General features: G+C 43.9%; 1 protein-coding gene across 1 annotated transcript; it reads left to right on the forward strand.

The window, feature by feature from the left end:
* The first annotated feature begins 306 nt into the window (after positions 1-306).
* Positions 307-11840, forward strand: CLBA1 (clathrin binding box of aftiphilin containing 1). Its single transcript, XM_041398202.1, has 6 exons — positions 307-465; positions 2060-2730; positions 6262-6410; positions 7830-7959; positions 9752-9865; positions 10843-11840. The coding sequence occupies exons 2-6, from the start codon at positions 2287-2289 to the stop codon at positions 11008-11010; spliced, it is 1005 nt and encodes a 334-aa protein (XP_041254136.1). The 5' UTR covers positions 307-465; positions 2060-2286; the 3' UTR covers positions 11011-11840.
* The last annotated feature ends 3498 nt before the right edge of the window (positions 11841-15338 follow it).

Below are 15338 nucleotides of genomic sequence, written 5' to 3' on the forward strand. Positions count from 1 at the left end.
GGCCAGGCCAGACGCTCCGGGCTGGGCCAGCTCCCGAGAGCTGCCACGGGATGGCCACGCAGGGCAGGAAACCGCTCCGAAGCAGAAAGAAAACAAATTAAAACAAACCTTTCAGACAGTTGCCAATGAAGTTTTTTGGCTTTGCGTCTGGGCATGGCTCCCAAATCCAGCCTCTTGCCCTCGGATAAAGCCTGGAATGAGAGTCAGATGCGTGGGAGGAGTGCATGTGTCTGTGTCTGGGCTGGAAAACATATGTACTGTAGTGCCTAGGAAAAGCTTTTTACTTTGGGCCTTGCTCCAGAAAACCTCTTTCCTTGCTTTTACAACTGTCCCCTATTCCTTGGGACTACCCAGATGTTTCACCCAGCCTGAGGACAGGGAGCTGAGCTCAGGAGTTTTCTCGGTGTCATTCCCTCTGACCCCCAGGGAGTCACGCAGCCTCCTCCCACCTCTTTTCCTCACCAGGTGGGTGGGATGGGATGGGATGGGATGGGATGGGATGGGATGGGATGGTCACCCGGGCCGTGGGGTGGCCTGTGTGCAGCACTGGACCCACAGCTTCTGGCTTTCCCTGTCGGGAGGGGATCAAGCCTCAGCAGAGACAGCCAAATACCTTGGGGGGGGGGGGGGGGGGGAAAAACGGGGGGGGGGGGGGATTGTTGTTGTTCTCTTCCTACTGCTTGATCCTGAGGTTCTCTTAATGGGCGGACTGATTGTCAGCTTTTTAAAAGTCCATATCCCGGAACTTTGCAACTATGTGGGAATTTTAGCTAGTCTCAAATGAAAGGCAAACAGCAACCCCCACCATCAAACCGTGCCTCCTCAGCCTGCCAGGCCGCAGCAAGGAGCTGGGGGAGGAAAAAAAGAGCGAATACACTTTTCTTTTTCACATGACAATTTGAACCCCAGCCTGTTCCCGGCGGGCAGGGCGGCTGTAACCCGAGGGATGCGGGTGCCAGCGAGGCCCGGGGAAGCGGAGCGAGGGCGCACAGCGGGCGCTGAGGATGCGCTGAGCCTCCCTGCGCTCCGCGGGGCGGAGGGACCGAGCGCTCGGCTGTCCCCGGGCGGTGCCGGCCCCGCCGCCCGCCCCGGCCCGCCCCGCACACCTCGGCCCGCCCCTGGCGACCTGCGGGCGGCGGTGAGGCCGCTCCGGTGGGGCTGCTGCGGTGGGGCTGCTCCCTGCCCGCTCCGGTGACACGGCACAGGTGACACCGCTCCGGTGACACCGCTCCGGTGACACCGCTCCGGTGACAGCGCGGGCGGAGCAGCCGCCGCCCCGGGGAAGCGCCCGCGGCTCCGGACGCGCGTGCCCCGCCCTGTCCCTCCCCGCGGACTCCAGCGTGTCCCTGGGGACAGGCGAGGGACCTGCCCTGCTCTGTGCCCGGCCCGCCTGCGGAGGTGAAACCCGGGGGAAAACCCCACACATTTGGGTCTGTTAAGCACCGCGGCAGGTCGGTGAGAGGCGCGTTTAGTGAGTGCTTTTTAACCCGGCCCCCGAAACAGCTCGGGAAGATGCTTGAGGAGATGGGGTTAATCTAACGCGACCAGCGCAGGACGGTCTGTATCGTTTACAGATGCCAAAGTGAATTTATTAGATCTGCCTCAGTCACCTACATAGCTGCAAATATTGTATTTTTACAGGATTCTAGTCGTTGGGATGGGGCAGCCCGTGCCGGCAGAAATAGCATTATTTGAGTTTGCATTATTTGAGTTTGCACGAAGTGGATGAAGCAGTCACAGAAAATATTTTTAAAGTGTTTGATGTTGACTGTAGTTACTTTAGTTTGTCTCCAGTGTACTCAGTCAATACTGAGTTAATAATCCAGCAACTTCTGTTATGTATTTGCTGAGTATTGTTCACTAATTTAATGGCTTTCTTGTGGTGTGGGCAGATAGTTCAGTGTAAATTTTAAATAATTTTGCCTACAGCAATTTTCAGTGGATAATGCTGGAATGTGTTTATTTTAACCCAGGCATTCTTTCTCCTACCTTATCAGCTATCTTTATTCCTACACAGGCCTTATCACAGAGGTATTTATTTATAATCCTTTCTTTGCAGGCTTAATACTCTACACAGAAAGTGAGGCCGAACAACGTGCACATGCCGAGTACTGGAGGAGAGGCTGAAGGACATCCTGTTTTGTTTCAGCAGTGTTGTTATTCTTTGGGGTGAAATGAAGAGTTTGATTTTGTTTTGGAAACACTCATATTTCTGATGCAACTGAACTTCCGTAACCTTTTTGCAGTACAGATTTCAAGAAATAATTTTTTTCTTCTTGAACAAAGATGCAGAACTTGTCGGTGGTAGAAAGTCTTGGTGGTACGGACATACCACACTGTGAGCTTCCAAAAGACCTGGCAGCTGAGGCAGGTGGCGTGTCTCTCCATGAAAGTGGCTGTAACTGGAATGGAAGAACAAGTAGAGAAGAAATTATTACTCTTGAAGCAATGCAGCAAAGCCTCCCTGTAACGAACAGCGAAGGGAGAAGCCGTCAGGAGTTTTCTGAGAGCAGCTTTAATACCTCAGAACCCAGTGGCTCCTGGGGTGATTTTGAAGGCTTCAGGGAGCCCTTAGACAAACCAGAGAGATTCAGTGATAACCTTGAGGTTTTGGTGAAGTCAGCAGGAGCCAGGGGAGCCGATCCGGACCTCAGCGTTTCTGCTGCTCACCTGTGCGCTGAGCCACCTCTGTGCCAGGGGATGCAGCAGGCTCCGGGCTCGCGGGGTGAGGTACGTGTCCACAGCACACCCAGGACCTGAAATGTTTGTGTTACTGCTCCCTGCACCTCCGGGTCTGCATCTGTCTTCTCTGCAGAGGGTAATCTGCGCAAGGAGAAAAGCTGTCCTGCTACTTCGCAGCTACCTCAAGTGGAACAAAAGCAACTTCTTTGCAGTTGTTTGACAAATCCTTAAGCTGTGCTGCTGGAGAGCTCTAAAGAATGTAATGCGCTATTTTGCTTCTAGGCACTAGGAATAAGTAGGCACATAGGCAAGTAAGCACGTAGGCACCATGAACCTTGCCCTGAAGGACGTGCAGTGTAAAATTTAGACAAGAAAGAGCATAAGAAACAACAATTCGGGAAGGTGGGTGACAAAGCAGGGTGGACAGAAATTCTGTGAGTTGCCTGCAAACTTATTGAAGTAATGAAGAAATTACTTCAATAACCCAAAATAACTTCAAAATATTTCAAAATAACTTCAAAAACCCACATACCATTGAGTTAGAAATTGGCAAAACCAATGTATTTTTGTTATTTAGTATACTCCCTGAATAATATCAACAGTTTTTCTGGAATTTTAATCTGATGGTGCCACACAAGACATTAATAGAAATAACATAATTCATATTTTAGCATAGGATATAACATTCACTCTTACCTGTTAGAGCTAAAATTCTGAGTAATTAATGCAATGAATTTTTTTTAGCACACACACACACACACAAAAAAGGTTCAGGTAAAGGGTTATATATTGCTGGGATAAATGTGTTTCCATGTGGACCAAACATGCATCAGCAAAGGGAAGGAAAGTAACAAAAGGGCAGGACATAGAAATACAGAACAAAATCCCCTTGTTCTTACTACTTTCATCCTAAATGACAACATTTGAAAAGAGAGAACAACCAGCTAAGACTTCCATGGGGTTAATCTGTAGCAGTAATAATTTACTGCTTATAGTCTGTTGGGTGAGTTTTAGTGTGTGTAAGAGACTGAGACTTTCCTGGAGACAGGATTTCTTGCCCTTTGCCTAGGAATTTCTCTTGTTGCAGAGGTATTACTAGTAAAAGCAGAAAGATGCAGGTGGGAAAAGCTGCCCACACTGATTGAATGTACGTACACAAAATACCTGGTTATTGGTGTGCACAAACAGAGGATTCAAATGTTTTGTAATGCTGGAAGTGGCAGACAAGAAATCTTCTGTTGGAGAAAGAGAATGTTGTAATGACTGAAGCTGAAATGGAATATAGCAGGTTGCTTGGCTTCTTTCCAAAAGCAGTAGATCTTAATCTTCCTGAAGCCTTTTCTTTATTTTGCATGTGTTAAAGGCAGAAGGAAATGTCCAGTATGAGTTAAATAAGTTAACCATGCTTAGAGTTTCAAGTTGTCTTTTCTCATCTCAAGGTACATAAACAACCACAGAGCTGCTGGATATTCCTTGGAGTGTAGAATATATGTGTAGCTGGTTCTTTATCCCTGTGCTTTTTGCATTGTTAGTTTGGGACCATAAAATCTTTGGACTGGGACTCTGGCTTCTGTATGATCAATAGAAAAAGGCCAGGTGGGTTGGAGGGGACCTCTTGAAATCATCTCAGGTCAGAGGTCTGACCTTCAGTATTTATTGCTTCAGTTAATTAAATGACGTCAGTTGGGATCAGAATCATGTGTTTTAAGATGGAAACAATCACTAATTTCCTTGCAGTAGCTGGGTATTTTGGCCAAAGGATTGAACACTTTGAGGATTTTTCATGTGCTCTTTAAACACTGGCCTTTGAGAGAGGGACTGGTGCATGTGTTTAAGCCATGGGGTATTTTGATATAATAGGATATAGAGGATTTATTCAGAAAATACTGATGTGAACTTTGTACATTGATTTTTTTATCATTAGTACAAAGCCACAAGATAAATGGAAATATACCCAAACTTTGTTTCAGAAACACTCACTGAAATAGACAGTAATAAAGGTAATAAAAAAATCTCTTGATCTGTCTTGGCTCAACTAGAAGTCAGTGACTTGTATGTGTGTTGGAGCAGCACCAAGGCTCCAGGGAGATGTTGCAATTGAGGCAGAGCTGTGCTTCCCTCGATGCACTCCCTGGGGCTGTAACTTCCCCCATCCCAAAGCCAAGAGCAGCTGCCTGGCTTTTCCTCTCATCCCACTTCACTTTGGTGCCTACCTGGAAGTTGGTTGTTTTTTGGTTTTTTTTCCTTGACCATGTATGCTTTAGCCAGTGTTACTTCGCAGAGCTCTCGAGCATCCATCAGGATCCTCCATGTTGTATCCCTGCTGAAATAATTTACAACTTGATTGAAAGTATTGTGACACTTTGGGCAAGATTCAAAGGAATGTACCCAGGATTCTTTGAATGTCCCAGCAGTGAATCATCAGGACAGGATTTTAGCGAGGCCTTACTTCAGGAGGGGGCAGCATGTTGCACAGATTCTGTTCCTTGAAGCACAGTCAGAAGAGCAGAACCCTTCTACCAGCTCTGTTGATTTTCCCACTTATCCTTAGATTAAATACATACTCTCTCAGTATTCACCCTACCTGTCTGAGTTGTGTAATGAGACTATGGAAATATTTCAGCTGTTTGAATTACAATTAAATGAAACTATAAAAATATGGAGTATCCATGCTTAGGGTTTTCAGACTAAATTGTTGATTGCTGGGCAAAAACCCCAAACTGACTGGTTCCATTCTTGAGTTTTCACACAGCGTTGCTGCTCCTGCATTGCAGTCCCTGGGCAGGGTGGTGAAGTCAATTAATTTGCTTTTATTTGGAAAATTGCAGTAATTCCTTCCTTGAAGGAACAAAAGGATACAGCTTCTGAACCAGATGGCATGCCCCTAGGATAGGATGTAAATTATGCATATTTTTCCTTGTGTTTGTATTTCTTACTTGTCAGATAACCCTGCTTACTAGAGGTTGCTTCCACTAGGCCTGTCTGGATCCCTCCAGTGCTGTGGTCAGTCCTGCAAACCTGCTCATCACTCCTTCAGGAGGAGCAAGGATTTAAATCTGGCTGTGATTTTTTAACATAGGCTGGGAAAAGTTTGGTGCAAAGGCAGGGATATAGAAACATCCTCACCCCAGCTTTTTTGCAGACTTGCACAGTGCAAGTATTTATTGGTAACTGGAGCATTTGGCAGGTGTGTTACATTTGAATTAGCAGTGTTTGAACACTGAGTTAGCAAAACGAGCTCTTGAATTGATACATCAGATTTGACCTGGGGTGAAATAGCTGAGCAGAAGGAGGAGCCCCAAGTGTCAAATATGCGAGTCTGTGACTGAGAAGCTGGGAAGTTAAAGACTGAGGTTCATCAGAAACTCTGGGACTCTTGCTTCCTTTAATTCTAAGTACTCAAAATACTCAAAATACTGAAATATGAGCTCAGTCCCTCTGCTGTTAATATTAATATAAATATAAATTCTAAAAACAATAAGACAATCTCTAGAATTAATGTAGTCTTTGGACTAGGTCCTTCATGAACTAGGGGGTGGCTGGTATGATGTATGTAATAAAATCCTCTTTTTTTTCTAGGAATACCACAGCTATGAGGAGATATTTAAGTTGGGCTTTCCAGAAGTCTTTGTACCACAGTCCAGAGAGTGTATAAGAAGCTTAGAGCAAGTTCTTGAGGCAAAAAATGAAGATGTTTGGATTCCTGAACTTTTGAAGAATCAACTTTGGTAATGAGTTTAGATTAGCAGTTAAAAAAAAAAAAGGAAAGAAAAAGTTCCTCATCAATTACACAGTTTGTTTCATAATTTAGAAATCAGTGGTGCACTTAAAAACCTTTTTAGTACTATGCCTTTCAGTGTATGAATCTTACCAGTTTTGTAGCACATTGTTAAAGGAAATGGATGGTGTCTTAGCCATTGGAAAACAATGAAGGGAATATATCAAAATTACAAATTCCTGCTTAGGGTTTTTCCTGCTGTTGGTGTGCCTCCTTATGACTAAGCCTCTGGAATGCCAGCACCCAACAGGCAGCCTGTTCTTCCTGTTTGCTTGTCCTTCCTTTACAGCACATCCCACTTATTTCTTCATCATTGGAGGCTGCTGCTTCTACTAACATCTTGCTTTTTTTTTTCCTCCCCTCTCAGTTTTCCCAGCTGCTAACTTCTTCTCATGTTTAACCAGATGTGCTTCAGAATCTGTGGTGCATCTGGCTTCTTTCCTGGGCTCTGTTAATAGCAATTAGTATCATTAACTAAGCTTTCTCTTGCAACAGCTGGAACACTTCTAGCTCTGTTACGTGTTTTTTAAGGATCAGCTGCTTCAGAGCAGCATTGTAGTTACTGAACAGCATTGCAGTTATTTTTTCCTAACTTGGAGGCTTTGTGTCTAGAAAGCAGTGTCAGACCCTACTTGAGAAATGTCCTAAGGCTCAGAAGAAATGTCGGTAAAACTTTTAATGTGGGTGCCCTTTCAGCCATGTTCCCTGCATGGGTGTTATATTTTAATCAGCATCAAACTTGTGGAGAAATGTAATTGTAAAGGGCACTGCACTATTACAGCAGAGTGCCAGGTAAAAACAAAAATTTCCTGATCTACTGTGACGAGTAACTAGGGTCAATGACAACTGCAAACTAAGTAAAGCCCAACTGAATTTTTCTGTGTGATCAGTGCAGTGTAAGAATCCAAAGTGCCACGTCAAGGGAGCTCCCTCCTTCTCCCTGTCTCAGCACTGAGTGCCTTTGGCTTCTTTGGTGGGACAGGTGCTGCCAGGGTGAAGTGTGGCCGATGGGATGGAGAAAGACTTGAGAGACAGAAAAGGCAAAGTGCAGAGCTGACAGGGCTGAACTCTGCCCACGTTCCACAGAGGCAGCAGAACACTGCAAGCTGTTGGCTTGTAGCAGTCTGAGATGTGCTTCTGATGCCCTTCTTATCTGAGGAGCACACACACACACACTCTTCTGCTGACCTACTGCTTCCACTAATTGTCATGCCAGCTCATTAGTGCATTGGGCTGGCAGCTTGGACAAATGTAAAAAGAGTTTTAAGACAAGTTGCTTGCTAGATGAAGGTTAGTGTACAGCTGTGTGTAGGGAAAATAATTGTTGCATATGTTCACTGGAAACCTCAAAGTGTGTTTTGTTTCCTAGCATGGATTCTGGAAACATATGGAGAGCACTCAGAGACTTTGATAATACCCCCAGCTCAAGACATCCCTGGAGTAAATCTCATTGCCAGGAAAACCTCTGGAGTGTTCTCGGAGTAGATGCAAATCACAAGGTAATTGAACAATGGTTTTCCATTCTGCCAGCATAAACACTGGGTTGGGAATCTGATTTTCTGTAAGCTGCACGTGCAGATGCATGAGGGACTAGATCTGGGTGAGTCACAAGGGTTTGTGTTTTTTAAACAGGGAGCTTTTTAAGACAATAGCTTAGTGTTTTCTCGTCTTCATGTGTAAGTAACTATGAACTTGTGCAGGATCACACTTTAATTGTCTTTACAGTGAAGTCTGCCTGACACAGTTCCCTGTTGTTAGGTGGTACACCCAGCTTAGGTAGAGATGGAGAAGTAGCTGTCAGGTGGTAGAGATGGAGAAGCAGCTCCCTGGTGTGTGGGCAGGAGGATTGTTTACTTTTTTTTCTCAGAGTGCAGGAAAACTGTCAGCCTCTAATATCTGTATTCACTTTCTGTTAAGTGAAAATCAGATCTGAATCAGAGAGGCTGTTACAGTAATTACTGGATGATTTTACTGTGAAGAAACTGAAAGTGTGTTCAGCTTCCCCTTTCCTCACTTCATTCCTCTGTCTGTTTTGTGAAGCTTGAGGGAGAGTATGTTTGAAATTGGATTGAAACCAAACCAGCAGTGTTGAAAGATCTCAAGTAGAAATGTCTCTGTTTAACAATCTCTTGTTTTGATAAGGTACAGGTGTCGGGGATGGTTTAGAATTCAGTTACTTAGCTGGGATTAATTAGTCACATGTAATTTTCAGAAGTAACTATTTAAATTCGATTATTTGAATGCTGAAGCATGGCATTGGCAAGGTAATGATTTTATGGGCATATTTGACTTTTCATGCAAGTTATATGCAAACAGAAGGATGGTGCTGAAGGTAGAAACCTATTTTGCCCTTGAAAAAGTCACTTTGTAGAACTGTAATTTAACAGAGAAAAAACTGGAGACATTTCTCTAATATAACTAAACTCCCATTCTGTTTCTTTCTTGCCCCCCAGCATTAAATCAATGCCCAGGCAGCTTAAACTTACATCATTACTTCTCATCTATTACTGGAAAACCGTATTGCTTTTAACAATACTGATTAAGAGGCATTTCTTTTAACAATACTGATTAAGAGGCATTTCTCAGCAAAGCTTTGGTGCTAATTAAGGCTAATACTAATTGGAAATGGCTTTTTTATTAATTGAAGCCACAGATCCGTATGTGTAGGTGATGCCTTGAGGAGCTACCTGGAACAGAGGCTAGGCAGAGTTAGAGAATAAAGCAGGTATTTATTCAAGTGCTTTCAAAGGATGCTCCTTGGGCAGTGCAAAGCCTTGCAGAGGCTGCACCCAAGATGGACAGCAGCCAGCAATTTTCTCAGATGGATATGAGCTTGGTCTATTTGCATATCAGAGGTTAATTGTCCAATTTTACCTTCAGGTAGTGAAGTCACATTCCCCCAGTTTGCTTCTCTCCCCAGTTTACTTTTGTTTATATTTTTTGGGCCTGAGGCTGTGTTGATGACCTCGGTTCTCAGGCCTAAAAGGATTGTTTAGTCTGACCAAAATGTGAAGAAAGCTAACTAGCATTCTATACAGACTTCAGAGTTATACACTAATGCAGGACAGAATCTGAAAAATACAAAAGCTGAAATGTAAGGCATCATTTGTAGAACTGGTCCTGGCATAAAATTGTTTTAATCCAAAGGGGGACACATGATAAAATGCGGCTTCAGAAAGTAAAATTTAGTGGTTGTTATTTGAGGGAAACTTCTCTTTAGGTTGTATGCATCGAAATCAGAGAGAAATGCATAAATAAATTCATAAATAAAAGGTAAATTATGTTTTTTAGGACATTTCAGAGAACCAGGCTGATATTTTTGAGGAATCAAATATCAAAGATAATGAGGACTTTAGATTTGATGGATTCAGTGTTAATGACTGCAAAGCATTGATCCAGACCAAGGTAAGGATTGCTCTGGAAGTGAGACCTCCAGAGAACCATGGAGTGTATTTCACATTCCTCCCTGCTGTTCCAGCACATGTTCTCATGCAATGGCTTGGTCCTGTACAACTTTTGGCTGTGGAGTTGGTTTTTGCTCTTTGAAACCTCTCTGACTGCTCCAGTAAAGATACCTTGGCACTTGTTTGTTTCTTGTTGTAGCAATGCAAGATGGAAGGAAAATTGTGTCCTTCTCCATTGCTGTAAAACACCTCAGTCACCTCGCTCTGTTTTAGCAAGGTATTTTGGAGGAGTGGGCTTAACCCGAGGTCCCTTCCTCAGTGGAGAATAAAACTGAGCAGCTGTTGTCACTGTGGAGACAGATAGTTTGGGACATACTTTTCACTGCTCTGTTTTATTCTATTTACTGCCTTGGACAGCCAAGGTGTGTAACTGGTCTGGGAACCTTGTACATAGGAGATGATGGGATGGAGAATTCAGAAATAAAACTTAAAAGGACTGTACAACTTATTCCTTCATAATTCAGTTCTGCTTTCTTCAGTGAGTATGTGATGGGGGGATCACGGTGGCTGAATCACATTGGAAGTGTGTAAAATTCAGGAACAGGATCTAGACAAAGGAGAAGTGGTTTGAGGTAGACAAAGAAAGAATAAAAGAAAAATGATTGTGGTACAAAGTTAAGGTAAAAGGACAATATTTTTCTGAGATAGCCTCATAAGGGAAAGAACAAATCCTGCAGCTTGGTGTCTCAAAGAAAAATTCATTAAAAAACACAAGTTGCTATTTCTAATTTAAAGTAAGTCAAATCTTACAATGGGATGCTTTCCATTTATCTTCATATTTATGTTTTTTCCTCTAAAAATTTAAAATAATTTTTAAAAATATTATTTGAATGAAAATTTATAAAAATTAAGTTGGCACATGCAAAGTGATTAACCTCCTATAGGATGGAAAAAATTAACTTTTTCTTTTTCACTCAGCTTTCTGTGTCACCAGACTCCAGACATGGTCACTTTTTCAACTGTAACCCCTTTTTGAAGACCACGTCATCAAATGAAAGCACACAGTGTATAACAATCCCAAGGAAGAAGCAGATTTTTTCTATGCACAATCTAAAAATGAATTTTTTCAGTAGTGATGTTTGTTGAACTAAATGCAATTTTTAGCCTTTTTTTTTTTTAACTGAATGCGGTTTACCTTCATTTTGTTACTGACTTGGTACTTTAGATCACAGACATTCTTCAGGAAAGTGACATATTGCTGTATATGAGGGACCTAAGGCCATGTTATTAGAAGATATTTCTCCTGTTTAGTTGAGAAGTCAAATTTTGTAATTTTGCCCTGCTAAGTTTTGCTGCAGAGTCATGTCTCTTACAGTAAATGCTGCTTCAAGATAACTCTGGTGGACTCTCCTGAACTACTGACATTTCAGACCTTAATGCCTCTTCCATCAAAACCCTTCTTTCCCTGCCAAAATCTGCACAATCTCCGATGTGTTGCAACGTGCCTTGTCACCATCTCTCCTCATTCTTGCTCCAGTTTGGATCAGCTGAGACCTGTGGCTTTGCCACTGCTGGGTGTAATGAGAAGAGCCTTCTTCATTTGGGGACTTCCAGCGGGGTTTAGCAGAATAAAAGTGGTTTAATTCCTGCCTGGTGAAGCCTGCTGTGGTGATAGGGGTGGAGGCAGCAAAATGCTTCATTCTGGGATTGATTTCTGGCTGAAATAAATGACCTTGTTGAAGCTGATTGTCACAGGACACGCTGGGTTCATCCAGCCATGCATCCCCTGCTTGTGAAAGCTCAGCAGCGTTGCAGTTCAGGACGTGAATAATGGGATAAATTCCTGCCCTTTTAAAATGTTGTGGAAGCTGTTGCTTGTTGCCCATCTTCCTGCATGCCTGAGTGCCGCAGGGGATGCACTTCAGTGTCACTCAGGAGAATCCATGCTGGCTCCCTGCCAACTGCAACAGCTTCATTTTTTCACTGGCAGTAACTTTTACACAAGTCACTGATCTGTTTGCTGCTCTGGCCATTCTGAATATGAAAATTTTATATGGCTTTTTGTTTTAAAGGGTTGCTAAGCATGGCAACTGATATTCATGTTCACTGAAAGCAGTGAACAGAGTTGGGTGTTCTGAAACTAAGTCACTTAATAATTTAATGATGTGCATATTGTGTTCTTAGAATTAAGAATACTATAAAGCACTGGCAGACTTCAACCCTTAATCTATAAACTGTTCAGCAGTGACATAACAATTGCTGTAATAACTTCAGTAATGCTGATGATACCTCAGTGCTTTTAGCATGGGATGAACTCTGTCCTGCTTACTCAGTAGATGGAACAGGGCATTTTTAAAAAATGCTCCTTTAAAGTGGCTCTGCAGCTTCCCTGGCCTGGAGGGAGTCCTGCAATGCCAAACTAGAAACTTCATCTGTATAAAGAACGGGATTAACTTTTTCAGTTAACCCTAGATTTGAATTAATTTTCAGTTTCCCTTATATTCTTTCAGAGCTCATAAACATGCATTAAATATGTTGCAGTCATAAGCTCACAAAATGTTAAATTGCCAGTAAATGGTGAATGAATAGTTGAGGTTAGTAATAAACATTATTAAAACCAATTGTAAGATTAAAATCCCATTTTTATGCCTTCAGACAAGCAGGGGCCTGCAGAGGGGCTTTAGGGGGCAACTTGTAGTGTGTGTAACATTACTGAGCCCTCTTTTCCTCTGAGCTTTCAACTTTGCCTTTGCCTTGGTGAGCACGGGATGAATGGATCGAAAAATGTTTTGCACTGTTACTCTGGGAGAAAGACGAATACGTCATCTTTCCCTCATATTAGCAGATTTTACAGCCCTGTCCAAGGTACAGAATGGAAATAAAAAAGGGTTCAACCCATGTGATTCAGCAGGGAAACAAACTACTGGGGTTCCAAAGGTGCTGGGCTCCACCTTCCAGGTCTTTCTCTTTTGCACAGGGGCTCGGGGCCACCTGAGCCCTCACTACCTGTCAGCACTGGCTGCGTGACACTACTGGGGGACCTTGGAACTCCCATTTCCAGTCTGAGATGAACAAATTCACCATTCCAGGGGAAAAGATTCGCAGAGTTTGAATGGCAAAGGAATTCAATTCAGCTTCAAGGCTGGGGAGTTCTGGCAAGCCTCCTGCCCCCATGGGAATTTGGACACAAAGACAAAACTGGACTCTCTCAACTGACAAAAGATCAGGGAGACAAACCCAAGCGTAGCCAACATTTTCAGGCGTGCTTCATAGTAAAAGCACAGCCCTGCCTTCCATGGCTCTCCTGGGAGACGAGGGGTGCCGGAAGCGCCCTGATGTGTTCTGCACAAGCAGTGACCGCGCTTTCCGTGACTCATTTCCTCGTCCTGCTGTCCCTGGCAGCCAGCCCGGGGTGCCGGCACACGCCGTGTCCCCAGTGGTGCCAGCACACTCCATGTCCCCAGTGGTGCCAGCACAGGCTATGTCCCCAGCCCCAGTGGTGCCAGCACACACCATGTCCCCAAAGGTGCCAGCAGACACTGTGTCCCCAAAGGTGCCAGCACACACCATGTCACCAGTGGTGCCAGCACAGGCTGTGTCCCCAGTGGTGCCAGCACACGCCGTGTCCCCAGTGGTGCCAGCACAGGCTGTGTCCCCAGTGGTGCCAGCAGAGACTGTGTCCCCAGTGGTGCCGGCACACACCGTGTCCCCAGTGGTGCCAGCAGAGACTGTGTCCCCAGTGGTGCCAGCACACACCGTGTCCCCAGTGGTGCCAGCACACGCTGTGTCCCCAGGGGCATGGCTGCACCAGGGTCATGCAGTGTCTGTGCTCTGGAAGTGGCATGCAGAGGAAATGTCACTTTGTACCTCGGCACGTTTCAAGCTACAAATTTCACTGTTTCTAACCTTAGTTACGAGCTCCCAGCTGTGACATCCCGAGTTTTGATGAACTGAACGTGTTACTGTACTTTGTGTTTGCAGAAAGCAAATACCGCAGGCTTCTGACATTTGCCTAGGATTTGGAAAAGGTGACAATGAGAGCAGGGCAGGAGTTCTGGACAGCAGGGCTGGACAGGAATGCCTCTTTCTTCTGCTGGGATTAGAGGGAAAATATACTCACAGAGCAAAGTTTACAAAGTTCCAATCAGCAGTGTAATGACTGAAATGCTCCTTTTGTGGAAGGAATGCTGTAAATATTCTGCAGACAAAACCCCCTCAAACCAACTTCATTGTAGTTCAAAGACTGAACATTTTTCAGTCTTCATCAAAGACTGAAAAATTTTCAATGCATATTGTAAAATGTGAAATTAAATTAATTATAATAATTTTTAAAAGAGTCAAGCAAAAGAGGGGGACAGTCAGACTCCAGGATGTTTTCTAACCATACTATAAGCCCCCCATTGGTTGCATATGCAGAAGATGGAGTGAAAAAGAAATAAAAAAATAAATCTTGTGAAGATTTTTTTTTCCAAAAAGGTCATTGCAGGATTTAAAAGCACTCTGGTATTTTTTAATAATGAAGATCAGCTTTAATAGTTTAAAAAATGGGAATTCTGGAGTATGCCTACTCCAGTTAAGACAGCAAAAGGAATTTGGCTAAAACTGAGCTACCTGCAAATTAATTGTGAACTCCCAAATTTCCCTGTGTATCCAAGTTTAACTTTCCAGATCCACTCTGGAAGATTCAAAAAAGAAAAGGTTTTTGCTCCTTGTACTGAAATATGTCTGAGAAGATCCTAAATTGCCTCCCACAGCACAGCTTGGATGCCAGAGCACAGCCAGCCTGGCTTGGAGCTCTGCTGGGTGGGATAAGCAGGCCCTGATGAGGCAAAAATGTATGGAATGAAGTTGCAACAGTTTTTGCTTTTTTCAATCAAGGCGCAATTCCTGAGAATGTTGGGCAAATCCTGAAACGCCAAAAATCCTCCAGCTTCCCCAAACATCTACTTTATTAACACACGCTTCTACAGACACACTTCAGAGCTTAATGCCTCACTTCTAACACTGATTTTGAGCAGCTCAAAATTAGTTTTGCTGCTAATTTATAACTCATCCTCCTCACAGAACTAATGGATAGGTTATGTAATTTTGTGCATTTTTCTATTGCTCGTGCTGGAAAATTAGGCTTTTAAAGTGTCCCTTCCAGCACACAGATTACGGAGCAGGGCAGAGCACCTGGGCAGCACCCAGCCCTCCCCAGGCAGCTGTTCGGGGCAGCACTGCACCGAGCTGTGCTGCTCTCAACGCTTTTAAGTTCAGATCTTTCAGCATGGATAAAATCCATGCAAGTGTATGAAAGCCTACACCACTGAAAGCTCCAAAAATATTTTCTTAAAACACTGAACTGCAGCACACCCTTGAAAGGCAGCGTTTTCTGCTGCCGCAGGCACAGGCTCAGCTCTGTGCTGCAGCATCCACAGCAGCTTCCTCAGGAATGAGTCACTCCAAGGGCTGATGGCAGGGTGGTGACAGCA

Source organism: Onychostruthus taczanowskii, unplaced genomic scaffold (assembly GCF_017590055.1).
Source record: "Onychostruthus taczanowskii isolate IOZ18803 unplaced genomic scaffold, ASM1759005v1 scaffold1, whole genome shotgun sequence".
In the NCBI taxonomy this organism is placed as follows: domain Eukaryota; kingdom Metazoa; phylum Chordata; class Aves; order Passeriformes; family Passeridae; genus Onychostruthus; species Onychostruthus taczanowskii.